The following is an 11,964-nucleotide window of genomic DNA, read 5'->3' on the forward strand; positions in this document are numbered from 1 at the left end:
CTAAAAATGAAATATCGCAATGTCAATTTAAAAAGGAAGCAGTATACAGTATATTATTTATCATTTACTAGGGATGGGTTGTAAGGAACCTATACAATTTCAGTTCCCATTTAATGAAAGTACAAAAGATATGCTAACATAATTCATTGTTACTACTGAAAAACTCATCTTTAATCAGAATCAGAATCAGAAAGAGCTTTATTGCCAAGTATGCTTGCGCATACAAGGAATTTGTTTCAGTGTTATTAGCTTCCAGTACACAGAGACGCACAGACAATAAAAATAAGAGAATAAGAAAAAATACACATATGTAAGCATAAATAGACCAAAAATAATAAAAAAAATTCGAAAAAACTACAAATGGCGACACGTTGACGTCACTTCCCTGGTTTGAAAAAAGCACGTAAAAGTCCTCCTACAAGTTGACATGCACACAGATGTAGTAGGAGGACTTTTACATGCTTTTTTCAAACCAGGGAAGTGACGTCGACGTGTCGCCATTTGTAGTTTTTTCGACTAGTAGGGATCGGCTAAAACGTGTTTTTAAAACACTCATGGTGGACTTACAAATGTTCTGATGCAGCGGTTTGTGAGTACATAACCTATTTACACTACTGCACAAGTTTGGTAAGATTACTTGCACGTTTAGTGGTGCAATTTACGAGATACATCACATGTACCATTCACTCCTGTAACAAGCAATTCGAAAAACTCTAATATCTCCATAAATGTTCGACTAAGGTAAAAAAAACTTCGGATGGGGTATTTAGATGGGCTTCGGAGTGCATAGCAATGAAGTCAATTCTACTCCGAACCATCCCTTTAACACCGCTATTTGTGGAGAATCTCAGGCGACAAAAATGCTTATTCTGTTTATTTTGTGTAGGTACGAGAAAAGTTATGCGTGCCACTTGATTCAGTAAAAAGAATAAGAGTCATTGGTTCAGGATATGTTCTTTATTGGCCGCTTTTTATGATTCGACTCTTATGAGCGAATGGAACTTAACTGGTCACACTGTATAATTTACTAAAATGAAAAGGCCAATAAGAACTTCATTGGAAACCGTTATCACTGTTTGTAATAGAGGGTTTGCACTTAGGTCTACTGCTAAGTCATATAGAGAAGGACTTAATAAGTAGGAAAGGGCGCAATACTTTGACAAGTTATCAGATGGTAAAGATAGGTACAAGCAGTATTTATTAGATATTAGCCTAATATTACCTACCTGACTGGAAATGAAAAGAACAAACACGAATGTTGTCAAGATTCTTGCGCTGGAAATCCTGGTTCAATTTGGTCAACCACAAACATCTTTTGCTCCTTTTTGGCACTCTTCTCCCTAATTTGTTAGAACTTTTGGCAGTCTATTCACCTTATTTTGCAACGCGGAAGTAAATACGATGACGTACTTCCTTATAATGTGTTAGAGTTCCGTTTTTCTAGCCGGTAGGTAAGGAGCGTAAGCAGCGATGTGGTCGGAGCACGCACAGAACAATATCAAACACCGTGATGGTAAATATTTACCACACCCGCGGTGTATAACACAGTGGGAGGATGAAATGAAGAAGTGGCCTGGCATAACATATGAGGACATTTTCAACTACTTCGTTTTATCGCTCGGAGTAGACGGGTCTTCGATGCGGAACTATAAAAGCACTGAGGCATATCAGTACCTGCACAGCGGGAAAGTCGGCCGAGTGCTGGTACATGAAGCAGACAGCGAATTCGTGTTTTTAAAAGCCGACGTGAATCCCAGTCAAAGTCGTGCAAATGTTCATTCAGCTTGGGTCCTTACTACAGCTAACGGGACAATTGAGACGACTGGTTGCTCTTGTATTGCCGGACAGGGCAAATCCTGTAGCCACGCAGCTGCGATCCTCTGGAAGGTGAGTACACACTTAGTATATACTAAACTCACACAGGAAATATGTTCATAGGTAATATTTCATTACTGATGGTATTATAGTTATATTATATATATATATATATATATATATATATATATATATATATGTGTGTACTAAGATTTTAATTATATTAGATTGTCTTCAATTTAACTGCTCCATAAATGGGTGCGTTTTTGTATGTTTAGTTATTTAACTCCAGTAGTTGTATTTTCCAAACGATTTGGCTTTTTTTTTTTTACATGAATTTCTAGGATTAACCTTTTGTTTTGTTTTTCTTTAATAATCAGAATGGTAATTCTATCCAGTCCAGGTAAGTACAACGTTTAATCACGTGTTACAAGGCATCTTGGACAAAGGTAAGAGTAAGCTATAATACATGTCCCTTAATGTGTATCTAGTTGCATCTGGCATGCTATTTGAAAAATTCTGTCATTACCACTCACCTGCATGTTTTTCCATTCCTATGTGAAAGACTTTATTCACATAGATATGTAAGTAACACATTAAGCAGTCATTTTTATAGCATGGACAAACTATGCAATGAAAGTGAAGAGTGATGAGGTTAATATTCTGCCTCATTTTTTGTGAAGGTGAGTGACCAATATACTTGAGAGAAACTGTTCTTTATAACTGTGATCCATTAAAATTTTGTTTGTGCGGCTGACTGATGGCTGTGTACTAAGTAATATAAGTAAATCAGTAAAATTTCAAATGATGTGATGCTGTATCAAGGTGAGTGAAGCATTAAGGTGAGTTCTACGGTGGCCGAAAGAGCTCAACGCGCTGCAGCTTAAGAAAACACATGCAAACAGAAAAAAAACACGTTTCCGAGTTTGGTTGCGTTGCGAGGATTTGCAGTTCCTGTGTTGTCAAACTGATGAAGATATTTTCTTAATTTGTTGTCTTTTTTTCAGTTTGCATGTGTTTTCTTAAGTTGCAGCGCGTTTAGCTCTCTCGGCCACCGTAGAGTTCTACATAATATTCATTAATAGAAAATGAAGCCTTTTAAGTTAATGTATTAAGTAACATCAAGCAAAATACATTAAAATTGTTACATGCATAACTGTTTCATTTACACTTTGTATAGGTTCAGAATGCAGTGTCAAAGGGACTGACTGGGATATCATGCACAGACGAGCAGCGCCACTGGAATTCAGGGACACACCGAAATTTGGCACCAAAGAGGCTGGCAGAGATGAGTTTTAAGCATCACAGATTTACAGATGACTTGCCTGAGACTTCAGCTGCTGTTTCTCAATCATTGCCACCAACTCCTTTATTCATTTCTCACAGTGAGCTGAAGAAAACCTTATCAGAGGTTCATATACCTGTAGGTAGCCTTCTGCACAAATGCATGACAGCTGAACCAGTAAATCTACCAGCAGGTACCACACAGATGCAGCCTCATGATCAACATGGCCCTGATTTGCAGTGTCATAAATGCATGTCATTTTACCACACGTATGTAGAACTTGATGAGGGTAAATTGAACAGCTTGGAAAATGCGACCAAAACACAAAGTGCATCTCATGTATGGCATGATGCACGAAAATTGCGAATAACGGCTAGCTCTGCAAAAAAGGTGCCTTTCCGTGTGTCTACCAAACCAGATAATTTTCTTCGAGAACACCTTTTCCCTAGGTTCCATGGCAATTCAGCTACTAGGTATGGTCAGGAGAATGAGGAGTTGGCTCGTGCATGGATAGAGAGCACTGGGTATGCTGTTGAGAAAAGAGGAATGGTGGTAAGCTGTAAGGAGCCATGGCTTTCTGCAAGCCCAGATGGAATATTAAATTCCTCAGAGCTGCTGGAAGTCAAGTGTCCTTTTTTGTGCAAAAACTCCACACATCTTGCAGAACTGTACTCTAGCAAGATCAGCGATTTGAAGATGGTGGATGGCATTCCTCAGCTACAACCCAAAGGATCCCGTGGGTACTACCAACAAGTGCAACTAGGTATGTTTTGCACTGGCTTAGAGAAATGCAAGTTGCTTGTTTGGGCTCCAAATGAGCAACTTGTTATTGATGTGCCATTTGATTTTCAGTATTGTACTGAAGTTATCTCTAAACTGAAATCTTTCTATTTTACCCATATGCTTCCAAGAATTGTAGATGAATTTGACTGTGGAAGACTTAAGCTTTGCCTTAAGTATACTGATTTGTGCAAGTAAGTACTGTTAACCTAATGTGATTGCATTGAGGCTTTAGGTAACTAGTAAATGAAACTGAAAAAATTAAAAATTTTATCTGTGAAAGCACTTGTTAATAGTTTTAAAGTAGTAATTTTAGTAATAAAGTTTTTTGGTTCTTACAGTAGTTAAAATGTCAAAACAAGTTAATCCTACAAATTCATAATAAATGCCAACTCATTTATATATATATGTGTGCACAAACTTTTATTGTGGATATAATAAATCATTTGACACCCCAATTCAGAATGTTGTCTTTTTGCTTCATGAGTTTACAAAAAAAAAAAAAAGTGACAAAATTGCATATTTACAGAGCACTGCTAAACTGTATCATTTTCACTTGGGAAAGAAATCAAAATAAATTGCATCTTGACATTTTGATTGTGTTTGTGCATATATAGGGAGAATGTAATATAAGATCTTGAAAATATTTATGCAAAAAGCAGTATGGTCTGTGCATTGATGAAGCCACACTAAATAATTCCAAACAACTACACAATGTATCCAAAATTACTACACCACACTTTATTGGTTTATCTAAATTATTAGTAGTGAGTTTGTGATTTTATATACACAATACTTTAATAATGTACAACTAATTATTTCTTGAACCACTGTCAAATCAGTGGAGTTCAACAACTAAAAGTGTAAATTATTTACAAAATATACATAAGTTTAACAAACAGGGCAGATGGTGAACAATGTAGCAATTTTTATTCTGTGTTCTCATGGATGATGTCACCTTGCATGTTTACAAGTGCTGCACACACTCTGAGGATTTTGTCCATTTTGTGTGCCATGTTAATAGGGACAGTCTGAGAAACAATTTTGAACACCTTGAGCCGTCTGATCACTCTTTCCACATGTATGCGAACATTTGCGATCCTCCTTGTGGCTGTAACATCCTCGTCAGACAACTGACCACCTTTTTGAGTAAATGCTGGCATGATAAGGTTTACCTCTCTCTCAAACAGCAAATCACGAATGGTGAAGCCTCTGTCAGCCATCACTTCGTCACCCGGCTGGAGATAGTCCAGGAAGCCAGATTCTTGGGTAATGAACTTGTCACTGCATCTTCCCCCATAAGCAGGGGAGATGAACATAATGAGTCCACAGGGGGCAATGGCAACTAAATATTTCAAAGTATTGTTTGAATAATAATGACTGTATGACTCCCCTCTGGAGTCAAGATTGTGTGCTTTTTGCAGAATTGTCTCAGAGCAGTCAATAATGCAGGTGGTGTTTGGGAAGTTTTCCTTAAAGCATTGAGGCATTGTGCTGCGGACTGTTTCCCGTGGTAGCCATGGAATGTAGACTCTCATGTGCTCCTCCATTGCATCAATCCAGTAGGAAATAATTCGGCTTACTGCACTCTGGGATACATCAAAGCGTTCAGCAAGATCTCCCTGAAGTAAATTCAACTTCAACTTCATCATGGTCATCAGAATTTGATCCATTACGTGCATCTTAAACTTGGAAGTGTAGAACTGCTGGAGATATTTAACATGTTCTTTAAAGACACTAAGGGTGAAGCCAGTGTACAATACAGAGCTAGTATCATTCTTGAGAATGGAAAGGGCTAAGGGATCTTCGCTGTGGAACTGTGTTGCCTTGTGCAACATTATTTTATCCCCTGAGGCATAAGTGTGGTCTGTCAATGCCTGGACCTCCCACTGAGTGCAGGCATCACTGTATTGAAGAGGCAGCTGCAATGGCTCCATTTGTGCAGTCTCATGGTCATCAGAGGTGCCGTCACCTTGCTCATCATCTGCAAAACACAACACTAAAGTCAGTCAGATGCTCAGTAGAAACTGATAAATTCTCCACCCCCATGTACAAAAAGTACTACAAACAGTATCAAAAGTATTTTGTACATGGCACCGTGGTGTTGCAGTACAGTGGCATTTTCATTCAAAACAATGACGGTACCTTTAACCCCTTAACTGGCACGCTCCATTTTTAAACATTGATGTGAAAGTGCTCTATCCAAACTTAAATTGTTATAATTCAAGAATACTTTTAAATACAGACCTAAAGTTGGTCTCTTTTTTTTCTAAAGATAATCAGAAGATTATTACGCAAAATCATTAAAAAAATTAATAGAAGTTTTATTTACTGTAAAATGTACTGTACAATTTTTATATAAAATATTTTACAAAATAGTTTTAATCCAAAACTGCTATAAAATTAAAGCCCCTTGTTATGTGGTAGATTTTTACATTTCAACTCTTGACGTAAATTAATGTATTACTGTTCCTACATCTTTGTAACAAAAAACAAAAAAAAAACAGTGGCAAAATCTATTTAGGAGTCTTACACCTTTCCAACTATATATAGTTTGTCATGATTAGATTTAAATGTAATATAGTGAAGGCATCCCCCAGGCAAGACAGTGACAGCATTTGCATCATTAACTCACCCTTGAGTTGTTCCAAACTTGTATGATTTTTTTTCTACTAAACACAAAGAATGACATTTGGAATAATGTTAATGTACAGTACAAAATGACTTGTGGTCCCCTTCACTTCCACAGAGTAATGTTATTATTTCTTCTTACTATGCAAGTGAATGGAAACCAAGGTAATCTCGTTTACAAACGTTCTTTATTCATTCTCTGAAGAAATTTATACAGGTTTGGAACAATTGGACAGTGAGTAAATGATGACAGAATTTTAACTTTAGCTAACGTTACCCCTTTAAGTGCTTTTATAAGAATTTTCCACTATTACCAACAACTTGAGCTTAACACTAAATATTATTTATGCCCAATATGAGTGTCATCAAAAAAGAAATCGTTTAAACAATGTCTTCTGTTAGAGCACGTAACTTAACAAAAAAGCTGTACCTGATTGTGGATATATCCTGACGAGCCGTCGCCTCGGAGTCTTCACTGGAGCATCGTAGCCCAACCATTTCTCGGGGAATGGATGATCTTCCGTGGGTCTGCCGTCAACGAAGTGGAAAGAACAAACGTATGGCAATTTCGGTGGTTTCTTTAAGTTTAAGGCTTTTAACCAAAGCCGACGAGCTTCTTCGCACTTCGGGGGGGCGTGCATATCATAGGGTGCTCCACATCCACATTCAGCTCTGGTGCGTGGATTATGGTCAAAACAAATGTCTTGCAGATATTTTTTACGCTTGAACCAACTGTTATGACACCCCCTAACTGCGCAAAGTACGCCAGTCTTTCTGTAATCCATATTAAAAGTTAACTAGCCAGTAAAATATACACAGTCGACGCAAAACTACAGAACCACAATACATCTAACGTTAGCGTACTATTAGCGGAAGTGCTTTACCGGAAATCTTACACATTATAGTTCGAAAATGGCGGCGCCCTCGCTTACGTGAAAAATAAGGTGAATAGTACTCCAAAAGTTTTTCCTGGTCCGACTGATTAGTACAAAATATGACAATAATTTACCATTTTCAACAGCTATAATCAGCAAAATTTACGAGTTTAATTTGTTTCAGTGGCATTGTTTAAGTTCAGTGCCACCAATATGGCCGACTGATGATGCGTTGTGAAAACACTCTATATTACCATGGCATTTTAGTGCCAAATTAAAAAAAAAAATAATAAATTCTAAGATTACGAAGATATTTTGAGAATAATGTCGAAATATTTTGACAATAAAGTCTAAATATTTCAGGAATAAAGTCGAATATTAAGTCAAATTATGACTGTAGAAAAGGCTTGCTATGTATATAGAGACATTAGTGCCCCCTTGTGTCTTTAAGAGGTATCACGCTGACTACTCAGCACTTCCCTTTAAGAATCCCTTTAAGCGTATATACTGTACGCAGTTCAGAGCACGGAGAATCATAGAGTGACGCTGTTGTTGTTGTTTCTACAGAGTGCGTTCATATACAAGTGAGTGATGGTGTTTATGTTATTTAGTATCTTTAAACAGTCGTTATTCAAATGCATAAGTTGTGTTATCGTTATTCGCTAGTTATATTCAGGTATGTGCGCCACACGCATTGGGTATTGCGTCATCCATGAACGGTGCTAGTGAATGCATATGAGACAGAGAAATAGCGTTGTTGGTGCGTTTTATTGTAGACTGTTAGTCACTTTGAGTTCGTTTATATTCTTAATTTCTGTATAATTGACATTGTTGCGATATTTAAGCCACATATATCGAATCTCCCGAGCTCACGTGTCAGAGAACGTGATGGCATTTTCATGAGCGCTAATCTAATCCTTGTATGCCTGAATCGATCGCCATTTTGTTATTATACTGTATATCGCTGTTATGTATAAGTATATATTATGTAAAAGTGACAGTGTGAACTCATATTTGTTATTTCAGATCATTACTAATTGAGTATTACTATTTTCTGTTTGTTTTAGAACCACTCATACTACGCTACAGTTCAAACTACTCTGTATGATTCTAAATACTCTACTACCTGTACTCACATCATTCACTCAACCAAATTGAAGGACTGTAAACCCTCTACAAGCTTCAAACCATTAAAGTTTACTTCGTCTCTGACCGGACGACTTATGTCTGCTCAATCTCCACCAGCATCCACACTAGTCTACCTCACAATGACAGTAAAGTCAAAATTACAATAATAAAGTCTAAGTGTTTCGAGAATAAAGTTGAAATGTTTTGAGAATAAAGATGTTTTCGTGGAGTAGGTGGTGGAATTTTACACAAAGAAAACAGTATAAATTAATGAAAAGAATGTCTCATTGTAATAAAAAAGAAACTGATTCACAATAATACAGAAATTATTGCAAACATAAGACACTTTGTTTGTATTTCTCTATAAAACTGACAGATTTTAAAAGCTGAGACTTTGCTTTATATTAAAAGTACCAAAAGCACAAACCTTATTGAGAATATTGGGTTGCTGGTGCACTACAAATAGGCCTAATGAAATGCAATCAAAGACGTGAAACATTATTTCCAAGCATATTGTGCTTGCGAGTATAACACATGGTGTGATTTTTGCTAATAATCCCACATATATTCAAATAAATTCCAGTGGCCTGGCAACTTCTCCCGGTGCTCCCAATCTGGGCCATTTGTTGCAGGCTATACTCTCAAAATATTTTTAACTTTAATTGCCACGATTTAATTCTCGACTATTCTTGAAACATTTAAACTTTGTTATCAAAACATTTAGACTTTTTTTCAAAACATTTTGACTTTATTCTCAAAACATTTTGACTTTTACTTTTATTCTCGAAACGTTTCGACTTTCGTCTCGAAACCTTTTTCGACTTTATTCTCGAAACATTTCGACTTTATTCTCGGAACCTTTCGACTTTATTCTTAAAACATTTTTCGACTTGATTCTCTAAAAATTTTTCGACTTTATTCTTGAAACATTTTTTGTCTTTATTCTCGAAACAGTTTTCGGCTTTATTCTCAAAACATTTTTCGGCTTTATTCTCGAGACGTGTGTGTGTATAATGTAGATGTGTGTAATGTGCATGCGTGTATGATGGCAAATCAGTCAAAATGTTTGCTCTCTTCATACATTCTTGCAAAAACAATGCAAATTTAAAAACAAAAATAATCAGTGAAAAAAAAAAAAACTTGTTAGCTCAGAAGTCCAGTGCATCTATTAGCTTTCCGGACGGCAAGATGAAAACATGGACTTCTGTGCTTGTGATAATGAGGGGGCATGGAATTGGGCTCAGATCCTCCGCTTCCATGGACTTGTTTTTTGAGGTCAAAGCGCTCTATGAGCCAAGACATCTAATATTTTCTCACATCTGCCAATTTGTTTTCCTGCTTTTTGGACTCTGGTAATCAGAGAGGAAAAAGCGTGTTGACTTGGGCTTCATTTTCCCTTCCATTCCCTGTCCTGTCTATCAAGATGTGGTCTCTATCTCATCTATGTATCATTATATGTTGCTGTGTGTCACGCTTATTTTCCTCACATGCCGTTAGGGCCGGAATGTGGATTGCAATAATAGGAGACAGCGGTGTATGTGTGTGTGTGTGTATGTGTGTGTGTGTGTGTGTGTGTTTGTGAATCTCGGTAATGTACACAATGCTAACATTAGCTGTGCTGGACGTGCGTATGAATGGCTGAGTAGAAATTGCTGTGATTTGAATGACGTTTGGCATTATGTGAAGTGACACGGGAAGGTGATAACCCAGCTAAATGCTCGCTTTTGTTCGGTGTAATTTTAAATGAAACTAACAACGTCTCTGTGTCATTTTGACATGGCTCTGGCGTTCTCTGCTAGCAGTGACATGAAAAGCTACAAGACAGTGTATTAGAGCATGTGAGGAAGATTGGCTGAGGCTAAATTCCCATGTCTGATAAGCAATTACATGCCACTTGTTTTGGGTTCTGAGTTCAGCTCTTGCTAGCGCACTTTTATTCTGAAGTACTTTTGAATAAAGATCTCGTTTTTAATTTTAAAGCGTTATCTAATACGTGCTAAGCTTTTACCACTGACATTTTTACTGGCAAGAACTTCAAGATGAAGCTCATCAAAAAGTCAATCCCTACTGGAAAAACTCTGAAATTAGCACATCCTGTTGAAATAAGACCGAAAGTCTTACTGAAGATGCCGGTTTTAACCTTCTCCAATTTAGAAGGAAGAAACCTCAACCTCGGTCCCTTGACAAGGCTAATTCAAACTGCAAGAAGATGTACAAGGACATCAAATGAGGACCCATTAGATCCATCTGTGGGTTGAAAATTAGGCCTGGGAAATTATATCTGACATGAAGCATAATTACCTTTCAGTGAAAGTGAACATAGATCACAGGTTTCCTGTTGAGGACTCACAATTCATCTTGCAGTCACCTATTTTTTTTAAAGACTCAACAAAGGATTGGCATCAGGTGTCAGTGCTAATGAATAAGTGTATAATAAATGTCTTCGATGACTGGCAGAGGCCAGGAGGATAAGTTGGGAGCTTCGCAGAGTGATTCAATTCAAGTAATTCTTGAATTGCAAATTGCACTGCAATTTTGTTGCTACACTGTTAGCTTAATGTAAAGTGGCCCCAAAAAGTATTTGGACACTTTTGGATACCAAAGCCACACTTAAAATTGTCTGAATGTCATTGTGTTATACATATAAAATATCAAACCAAATGGCATCTGCAAAAATGACCTTTTCTAAGAACTGACTTCTTTTTTTCTTAGCTGGATGTGTGGAATCATGTGTGAAGAGCATAAACATTTTGTAAATTGGTTGAAAAACTATATTTCTTTCAAATCCTGTTAAAATTATTTTTATTTTTTGCTTTGTGCAACAGAAATGTATGACAGAACATAAACGGTGTGGAAATATTGTGGCTAAAATGCACTTTTCTCAATATTCATTTGGGTATTGAACTGTTGTATAATAAATCGATATCTGATTCAGGGGTCGACCGATTATCGGCACCAAGGCTTGACATTAACACCCGCCAACCCGCAAATGCAGGTATTTTAATAGCTCCTTAAACAAATGTATTTAGTTGTATCAAATTTAAGGTAATAAAAAGTCTTAAATGCCTTTAATAGTCAATTTCTTTTTATATAACAGAGACAGAGAAAACAAGAATCATGATGTAGCTTAACGTGAAGTTTAAACTTCAGAAGTCTATGATTTCATTGAATAAATATTGAGCTGATGAGCTGCATGTTTCAAAGTCAAAACGTGATGCGGGCATTTTTTATGGATGTATCTCTGAAGGGAAAAGTCTTCAGAAAATTTTCATCTTATCAATAGTGCCTGATAAATTACCTTTGTGAATGCAGCACTGCTTCGTGTACAGCCATTACCTGGGAAGTCACTTTATTTCTGTTGTTCCAAAAGCACCACCTACTGGCAGAGAATTAATGTGCATTTTCAATAAGCCCATCTGCTGTGAATCCAATGTGAAAACCAACACCTAT

The 11,964-nt window shown here is 36.9% G+C and overlaps 2 protein-coding genes across 2 annotated transcripts; one reads left to right on the forward strand and one right to left on the reverse strand.

Moving 5' to 3' along the window:
- The first annotated feature begins 1,439 nt into the window (after nucleotides 1–1,439).
- Nucleotides 1,440–4,078, forward strand: LOC141301366 (uncharacterized). The gene is made up of 2 exons (XM_073831607.1): nucleotides 1,440–1,887; nucleotides 2,196–4,078. The coding sequence occupies exon 2, from the start codon at nucleotides 3,104–3,106 to the stop codon at nucleotides 4,076–4,078; it is 975 nt and encodes a 324-aa protein (XP_073687708.1). The 5' UTR covers nucleotides 1,440–1,887; nucleotides 2,196–3,103.
- Nucleotides 4,079–4,735: 657 nt separating this feature from the next.
- On the reverse strand, nucleotides 4,736–7,327 carry LOC141302174 (uncharacterized). Its single transcript, XM_073832362.1, has 2 exons — nucleotides 6,942–7,327; nucleotides 4,736–5,864 (listed from the first exon to the last, which is right to left on the reverse strand). The coding sequence occupies exons 1-2, from the start codon at nucleotides 7,294–7,296 to the stop codon at nucleotides 4,810–4,812; spliced, it is 1,410 nt and encodes a 469-aa protein (XP_073688463.1). The 5' UTR covers nucleotides 7,297–7,327; the 3' UTR covers nucleotides 4,736–4,809.
- Between the last annotated feature and the right edge of the window lie 4,637 nt (nucleotides 7,328–11,964).

The sequence above is a fragment of the Garra rufa genome, chromosome 25 (genome assembly GCF_049309525.1).
Source record: "Garra rufa chromosome 25, GarRuf1.0, whole genome shotgun sequence".
Lineage (NCBI taxonomy): Eukaryota > Metazoa > Chordata > Actinopteri > Cypriniformes > Cyprinidae > Garra > Garra rufa.

Bases quoted from the DNA above. Each gene is read 5' to 3' on its own strand.
- LOC141302174 (XM_073832362.1), bottom strand. From the start codon at position 7,296: ATGGATTACAGAAAGACTGGCGTACTTTGCGCAGTTAGGGGGTGTCAT. The intron at 5,865-6,941 runs GTACAGCTTTTT...TGTGTTTTGCAG, and splicing joins CAGGATATATCCACAATCAG to ATGATGAGCAAGGTGACGGC.
- LOC141301366 (XM_073831607.1), top strand. From the start codon at position 3,104: ATGAGTTTTAAGCATCACAGATTTACAGATGACTTGCCTGAGACTTCA.